Source organism: Castor canadensis, chromosome 13, assembly GCF_047511655.1.
Source record: "Castor canadensis chromosome 13, mCasCan1.hap1v2, whole genome shotgun sequence".
Taxonomy (NCBI): domain Eukaryota; kingdom Metazoa; phylum Chordata; class Mammalia; order Rodentia; family Castoridae; genus Castor; species Castor canadensis.
The window spans coordinates 68,279,059-68,288,155 of NC_133398.1; the positions used below are offsets into that span (position 1 = coordinate 68,279,059).

The following is a 9,097-nucleotide window of genomic DNA, read 5'->3' on the forward strand; positions in this document are numbered from 1 at the left end:
ATATAAAATTTTGCTTGTCCCTATGCCTAGGTAAAGAGGTTCAGAATAATTCCATCCTTCCTAAGAAGAAAAAATACTAGTGCTCTTACTCTCTAAGGAGACTTGGATTCTGATATTCTTGAATATTTTACAACCCATTAAATAGAATTCAATATATAACAATCTGATACTGAAAGAGCCCTGGAGAGTCCTACAATGTAAATTCCCATTCCAGCTGAGCTATAATGAGCTGTGTGACCTCAGGCAAAGTCACTCTGTCTCTCTGGCATTCAGTTTTCTCATCTGCACATGGAGTTTAAAGATGTTTTTTCTTTGACTTTCATCCACTAAGGAATGTCTTTATGTAGCAGCTATTCTGATACCCTCAATCAGGACTCCATTTAAATTACATTTTTGAGACTCATCTAACTTGTAGATCTTGTAAGTCAAGATGTGCCTCTCTTTAGGAGTTACATAGGCCTTTTTGTACAATACAAAGAGCTTGCCACAATGAGATAGACATAACACATGTTTCTGGAAAAACTCCACTACCCTACGCGTTTTCAATATGAGCCAATCAAAAATGCACACATGAAACCAACCATACAAATAAAACTATTTGATAAGGTCACTTTTGATTTTCTTACTTAAAAAAGATTTTTCTCCCTCATATTATAATATTTCCACAGGCTTTTCTTCTAAGCATCATGTCTCTGTTATATAGAAGTTTGGAAACCAAACCAAGAATTCTTTGACAGAGATAGGAAAATGAGATTTTCCTTGAAGGTTTTGAAGTTTGTGCAAGGAAAAAAATTAGGAAATGGCTGGGCTTGGTGGCTTACCTTGTAGTCTCAGCTACTCAGGAGGTGAAAATAGGGAGAATCAGGTTTCACAGCCAGCTCAGGCAAAAAGTTTGCAAGACCCATCTCAGCCAATTAAAGCTGGGCAGGGTGCATGCGCCTGTCATTTCAGCTCTGTAGGAAGATCACAGTTCAGGCAAGACCAGACATAAGTGTCAGACTAGATTAGAAAAATAACTGAAAGCAAAAAAATGGGCTGGGAACATGGTTCAGGTGGAGGAGCATCTGCCCAGAAAGCAAAAGACCCTGAGTTCAAACCCTAGTACCTCTTTAAAAAAAAAATCTGGGCACTGGTAGCTCATGCTTGTAATCCTAGCTACTCAGGAGGCAGAGATCAGGTGGATTGTGATTGGAAGCGAGCCTGGGCAAATAGTTCCATGAGACCCTATTTCAAAAAACCCTTCACAAAAATAGGGCTGGACAAGTGGCTCAAGGTGAAGACCCTGAGTTCAAGCCCCAGTACTGCAAAAAAGAAAAAAAGAAAAAAGAAGCTAATAGTTGTTCCTAAAACTGAGCAAGAGAACAATACTATATCATCAGAAAGGGAGAGGTTTCAAGTAAGCCAGTGGATTTCATGAGAATCTTGGGCGCAGTGCTTCTTCACTTAGGCTCTGTTTGTTACAGCATCTGACTGGGCCCTGTGCTGTGCTGGGCAGTCAGGGTATAGAAGTGACTGGGACAGAAACAGTCCCTACCCTGGATGACAAGCTCTCTCTGTAATAGGAGGGCAATGAGCACCATAGCCACATAGCCACAGAATTAAGGATGCTGTTGTAAATGCAGTGAGTGTCCTGCAGGAGTGGTGGAGGGTGCTAAGCAAGCATCACTGGGAGACCTAGAGAAGGGTCCATGCACAAAACAACCCCTACTGTTACCCCAAACCCAGAAACAGCTGGCACAGCCTTACAACACAAGAAGAAAATGGGTGAAATGTTGCAAATAGTCTCTTTTAAAGGCAAGCTTGAGCTTGCTTATAGTTCCCTGTGGAAACTGGAAATGCCACATCACTCAGAGTCCTGTGCAGACATAGGGCACCTGGAGGCCTCTGTCACTATTACTGTTTTATTTGTCTGCAGTCCCTCCTCCCTAACACAAAAGACTTTGTCTCCTGCCAGTGGTAGCCTGTAACACAATGAGTGCTGGATGAATGTTTGATTAATGAATGAATGAATGAATGTGGCTCCTTAGGGCTCTGATGGGTGCTAAGAGAACTGAGCTTGTGATCAAAGTGACACAGCCAAAAGAGCAAGTATTTACTGCGCCAGGCCTCTATTGTTCACAGCAGCTCACAAAACAATGTAATCCTTCTTTCCCCAAAACACCTGAATTTCCTCAACTTAAATGTTTCTTAACTTCCTGCCTTTTTTTCCAGTCAATTTATTAAATAATTATTGGGTGTCAGGCACTCAGGTAATAACAAAGAATAAAATAGGTTTCAAACTCCCTGTTTTCACAGTTTCAGAGTCTCATGGTTTGATGTCTTCTGACAGATATGAAAGAGTAACCAAATAACCAAATCTCAGCTAGCAGTAAGTTTTCTGAAAAAGATAAATAATAACTTCTAGCTGATTGCAAGACTTATAGATCTATAGTCACCAAGGCCATGCAGTACTGATGAAAGAATAAACTCAAGAATCATAAAATAGGGCTCAAATCCAGCCCCTAACACATATGGGTAATTGATTGTTGGCAAATTTGCAAAGAGAATTCAATGGAGAAGTGAATATCTTTCAAAAATAATGCTGGAATGACTGGATATCAGTATGCTATAAAAAGGAACTTCCATCCATATCTTGAAGCATTTACAAAAATTAACTCAAAAGAGATCATAAATTTAAATGCAGAACGTAAAATCATAAAACTTCTAGGAAAAAATATAGAAAGAAAATCTTTGTGGCCTTGAGTTAAACAAAGACTTCTTAGATACGATCTCAAAACTCAAAGAAAAGGGAATAAAAGATAAGTAGTATTTCATCACAATTCAGAACTTGTGATCTTTGGAAGACACATTAAAAGAATGAAAACACAAGTCACGCACTGGATGAAACTACATGGAAATTACAAATCTGAAAAAAAACCAAACATATCCAGAATATATGAAGAACTTGTGGTAAAGTACTTTCACTTAATAAGAAAATAATTAATAATTAATAATTATTTTTTTAAATGGAGCAGGTAAAAGATTTGATAAACCACTTCACCAAAAATGACACAATAACAAATGAGCACATGAAAAGATTTTCAGCCTCCTTAGTCATTAGAAAAATGCAAATTAAAACCATAATGAAGGTCAGACATAGTGATACACATCTGTAATCCCAGCTATGCATGAGGCATTGGCAAGAGAATCACAGTCTGAGGCCAGCCCTAAGCAAAAAGTGAGACCCTATCTAAAAAATAACTAAAGTGAAAAGGATTGGTGGCATGGCTCAAGTGGTAGAGCACCTGCCAAGCAAGTACAAGGCCCTGAGTTCAACCCCCCTCAGTACCACTAAAAATAAAATAATAATGATCAAACCATAATAAGATATACAAACACCTATTAAAATGGCTAAACTTTTAAAATCTAATAAGGTTAACTGCTGGTGAAGATATGGAGCTACTGGAACTCTGTACAGAACTTTAGAAAACAGTTGACAGCTTCTTACATTCATGTGCCAAACAATGCCATGAGTCTTACTCCTAAGAATTACTCAAGAGAGATGAAAAATTACATTCATGCTAAAAACTATATTTGAATGTAATCAATAAAAACTGGAAACAACTAAGATCTCTTCTAGATGAAGAATTAATAAACAAATTATAGTAGATCATATAATGGAATAATATTCAATAGTAAAAAGGAATGGAGTACTGATATTTGCAACAATATGGATGAGTCTCAAATATATTATACTTGGTGAGAGAAGCCAGATTCAAAAGACTACATGGTATCTGAATCCATTTACATATCATTCTGGAAAAGGAAGAGGTGGCATCTGAGAAGAAACCTAAATGTCAGGAAGGAGCCACCCAGGGCCTTCCAGAAGACAAGAGTAAGGACAAGGCCTGAGGCAAAATGAGCACATTGACTAGCAAAATAAATAAATAAATAAAATAAATAAGTCAGAGTTTAGTCTTTGCTGTAAACCTATAGAAACAAAAAAGCTCTTTCAGTGAACAAAAATCTGGATCATTGGCTCAGATGTGAATTTAGGCTATGCATAATCAAACTTACTAAATATAGTGAGTAAAAATAGATGTAAGCTGCCCATAAAAACTCCAAGGAAAAGACTTTGGGATGATAATAAGGAATGGGGAGAGGAGGAAGAAAAGAAAGAAAGGATGTGAAAGCCAAATTTGTTTCTTGTAGCTCTGGCTCTGTCTAGAACTTCATTACTTCACTGTTACAGCATCACCTTCTGTGTTTTAGGTTTGCTTAGAAGACAGTAATGAGCCAAGCAATAAGTAAAAGGAAGGTGTGTGAAGTCTACCATCCTGCAAGTTCATATTTCATCTTCTGTGTATCTCAGCTTGTCTAAAAAGTTTAGGCTTACTTACTTTTTTTTTCTTGAACTCTGAAATTTACATACTCTATTTTATGACAATTTATATCTCAGTGCTTCTGGGATTGCTTTTCACAACTTTATGCATGTGCCTGAAAAGCATGTTTTTAAGTTTGTTTCGCCTTTATAATCACCCCCGCCTCTTTATCTATAGAGGATACCTTCCAAAATCCCCAGTGGATGTCTGAAACCTTATATACTACTGGATAATACTGTTTTTTTTATACACAGATCTATGTTAAAGTTTATTTTGTAACTTATGAACAATAAGAGATTACTTACAGTAACTAATAAAAAAATAGAACAGTTGTAGCCATATACTGTAATCAAAGTTGTGTAAATATGGTCTGTCTCTCAAAATATGAAATTTTACATTTAGCATTTTGGGACAATGGTTGACCACAGTTACCTGAAAGTATGGATAAGAGGGGACTACTGAATTATTATTATTATTACTCTAGCCAAACCAACAGCACTGTTTTAAATTTGAAGTATTTTAAAAGAAATTTAACAAAACCCTACCTCATATTTATATGTATGTATATATATGACTGACATTACAGCATGTTAGGAGTGATCCTCTAATTGTAATGTTAATTTGATTACTTTGGCCAATATTTTCAACAAATTGACAGCTCAGCTGTGCTAAGAATTTTTGTTGAGAATTTTTATTCGTGTAATAAAATAATATGATGTCAGCAGTGTCTTTCATTGGCAATAGTTGAGTTTATATGCTGTTCAGAAAGATGAAGCCTATGTCAATTTTCTTAGGTTTACAGAGAAAATGTGCTGTGGAAGATAGCAGTGAGGCCTCTCCTTTACTTTAAGACATTTGTTATATGTCACACATCAATGGTGATGAAAGATGATCTTTCCAAAGAGCAGGTTTTCCCCTGGCACAAACAACTCTTATAAAAATGGATGACACATCAGTGCAACAGTCTAAGGAAGCCTACCAAGCACCCTCCTCACCCTGTAGGGAGAACTGGAATAAAAATAGCAAAAGCATGTTCTCCTCAGTCATCCAGAGCCTCAGCTTTCCACTCTGGTGCTTTGCTCATTCTGATCACTCAGTTTGAAATAGTCTTCCCCTTCTGTACACATGAGCAACCATACTTATACTACAGCAAGGCTCGGTCCAATACACCCTCATCAGCATGCTTTGCTGACCTCCTTCCATGCTCACCCAACTACCTTTCTCCACCTTCAACAAATCCTCAGATACTTCCTTTATCTAGTTCTTTCTTGTAGTATTTTATCATTTTTTGCCCTAAACACACACACACATACACACACATACACACACACACACACACACACACACACACACACACATTCTTTTTTTTCTATTAGATTTTACATTCTTTATAGTAAGATCCATGTCCAATTCATTTTTTAATTTGTCACAGTCATTTAACAGTATGTTTTCTGCCTCAAAGGTGCTGAGAAAATATACATTAAGTAAATTTATCCTGAACTTCAGAGTAGCTAGAATTATTAAATCAGGCCTGGCACTGAGCCAATTGTCTTTTAAGTATGGTAGACAAAACTATAAACCAAGCCATTATCAGTCTGCAGGAGTGTGCACAAGAGATGAACCCATGACTTTTAAGGATCCAAATATTGAGATTATTTCGCTATCTTTGAGCAACATGTGATACCTATAAATTTGTAACTTTGCTGAAGCATAAATTTGATACAGATATATGCTATATGGTGAGTAGGGGAACAACTGACTTTTTTGTTGATGAAAGTCAGAGGATCTATGTCCCTATAATGAATAACTTCCCTAAAGTATTTCTTAAAATTTGCTATTCTTCATTCTCATTTTAGTTTTGGAAATTTAAGTAAGTTCTTAGTAAGTGTTATTTAAAAATTATATAATGTAGGGTTGACTTTATTTCAGTGGTAAGATTTAATAACTACCAATTATTCCAACTTTGTATCTATAGAATTACTTGTAATCAAAGGGCATTAATTCTTAAAGTTAGTGTATTGCATTTTGTGGGGGACATTAAGTTACTGTAACTTTCTGAAAATTTGAAAATGATCTCAATAAACGTCTCTCATCAAGGTGATTAATTTTGTGTTAATCTGACTGCTTCAGGAGTTCCTAGAGTAACTATTATTTCAGGTATGTCTGTGAGGGTGTTTCCAGAGGAGATTAGCATTTGAACTGATGGGCTCAGAAAAGTAGGTTGCTCTCACTATCATCCAATCTGTTGAGGGCTTGAGTAGAATAAAAAGGTGAAGGAAGTCACTCCTTTGTTTCCTACCAGCCTGCTTGAGTTGGAACATGGGTCTTCTGCTTTGGTCTGAAAGTTACACTATTAGCTCCCTTGGTTCTCAAACTTTAGGAGTGAACTAGAATTATATCATTGGCTATCCTGGATCTCCAGCTTGTATATTGTATAAGTCTGTGTATGTATGTACGCAGACTCTCTCTCTGCTTACCTGGAGAACCCTGACTAATGCACTTGTGAGCATCTTACACAGTTTTGAGTTTAAGGAAAACTTAGTCTTTCACAAAGCCAACCAGCCATAATTGAGATAAGGCAAAACTACAGGAATTTGTAGCAAGTTAGCTTAATATCAGGAATTTCTTTGAGACAGCCCCCATCTTAGGGTATGCTGCTGGGACAGCTGTGGGACTTGGAGGATACACAGGCTAAGGAGCTGCAAGACACACACCAAAAAGTCACTGTATAAGTAAAATCATGTCTCTGACTACCAGTAACACCAAACTCTGACTGAAAGACCTTAAACAATATAGAGAGAAATTGATCATAAGGGGTCCAGAGGTAGAGTGGGCTATACAATTAAGAAGTGGGTAGTTTGGTGATTTCATTAAGGACAGAAGTTTTTTACTTTTTTGTTTTGCATTTTCAGACCAATCCTGGCATATACACAAGATGACTGGGGAAGTTGCAAGAGTCACATCCTGATACAGTAATTTCAGTCATCACTTTCTGGAGTTTCCTTTTAAAATAATGATAATGGTATTTGCCACTTATTACATGCCAGGAACTATTTGAAATGCTTAATAATTTTGATTCTCACAACCTCATTAGTTATGTAGTACTATTAACCTCATTTAGCAGGTGAAGAAGTGGAGGCAGAAAAATTAAGTATCTTCAGATACACAATTAAGTGTTGGAGTCAGTATGAACCAGGCTGTTCATACTAGTCTATGATCTTAACCAGGAAGCTCTCTCTACTGCAAAAAAGCCTTTTCAAAAATAACCCTGAGCAGTGGTATGCCTCTATGATCCCAGCTATGGGTATAGATAAAAGGATTACAGTGTGAGGTTGGCCCTAGGTGAAAATGTCAGGACCTACCTAAAAAATAACTAAAAGCCAAAAGGGCTGGCGGCATGGTTCAACTGATAGAGTGCTTGGCCTGCAAAGCAAGTACTAAGTTCAACAACTAGTACCACCAAAATAAATAAATAAAATAACCTAGAGATTTACCTTCATGTTTCATTCACCAGAGATGAGTTACATGTCTATTCCTAAACTAATCACAGATAAGAGATATGAGATTACTATAATGGACTGAATCAATCAAAATTTATTGTTGAACTGGAGATAAGTTTATTTTTCCCACAGTGGAGACCCTGAAACAAACTAGGGTTTTATTCCCAAAGAAGGAGAATGGACATGGAACAAAGAAAAAAGCAATGCTTGCTGTGAAGGTATAGTCCAGCTCTCAAATTCCATTTGCTGTACTTTCATAAATTAAGCTAGCCCATGATATTATAGTCATAGTCATCCATACACGTCTGCCTCCTCCAACTTGCTTGCAAGCATCCCAAAGATAGGAATAAATATCATACATCTGCGTATTCCACACAGGGCCTTGCATAGGGCCTCCCACATAGTGTTCAAGAAACATTTTGTTCATTGTAATTGAATTTTCATTCTTGTCTACTTAATTGGAGAGGTCAAACAGTTGGCCATGCTCAAGGCAGGCAGATAATGCATTTTCCCATAGATCTTGTAATCAAATGAATTCTTAAAAACTTCCCATGCCGTGCAAAAAAATGCATGAAATTACACATTAACACAGGTCATTGCAAAAGCCCAAACTTATTAAGTTGTTAGAGTTTTGCACTCAGCACCTTTGGAGGTAACATTAATGTCACATCTTTATTATGACTTGACATATCCACTATATTCAAAGAGACACTGTATTCCAAGAGACACATCAAAGAGCCACAGTCAGGGTAGACTACATAATTTGCAGGGCTCAGTTCAAAAATATGTGGAGCCCCATCTGGGTCAATCTCCCCTTTCCATGAACCTATTGCTCCAACCTGCAATCCCCAGGTGAACCACCAAGAGATTGCAAACTCCCAATACCTGAACTGGAGGTAAGCAAGAAGGCCTCATGGAGTTGCTTACTAAACACACTGAAAGAACAGCACCAGCTTCTAGCAGGGACAGATGGCATGACATTGCCTTACCATACCCTATGATGTAACAGGACACCTCCTTAACCCCTACCTTTCCTGTGCCAATGCCCAGGTCCCCCACTGGGAGCAGAATGCAACAGTGAAACTCAAGATGGCCCCCATCAACATGATATAATTGCTGAAATAGTCAAGGAACAGGAACAAGAAAGAGGAGACCAGGCAGTGTCTTGGGTTTGGCACATGGATGAAAATCCATCCCAAAGAGGCCACACAGATGCTGCACAACACAAATCAAGGC

At 37.5% G+C, this 9,097-nt stretch overlaps 1 protein-coding gene across 1 annotated transcript in view; it reads left to right on the forward strand.

Moving 5' to 3' along the window:
• Positions 1-6,594, forward strand: part of LOC109679340 (histone-arginine methyltransferase CARM1-like) — a 290,532-nt gene extending 283,938 nt beyond the window's left edge. The window contains exon 14 of the mRNA XM_074052181.1: positions 4,252-6,594. Within this exon, the coding sequence (XP_073908282.1) occupies positions 4,252-4,261 (10 nt within the window). The 3' untranslated portion in view covers positions 4,262-6,594. The remainder of the gene's footprint in view (positions 1-4,251) is intronic.
• The last annotated feature ends 2,503 nt before the right edge of the window (positions 6,595-9,097 follow it).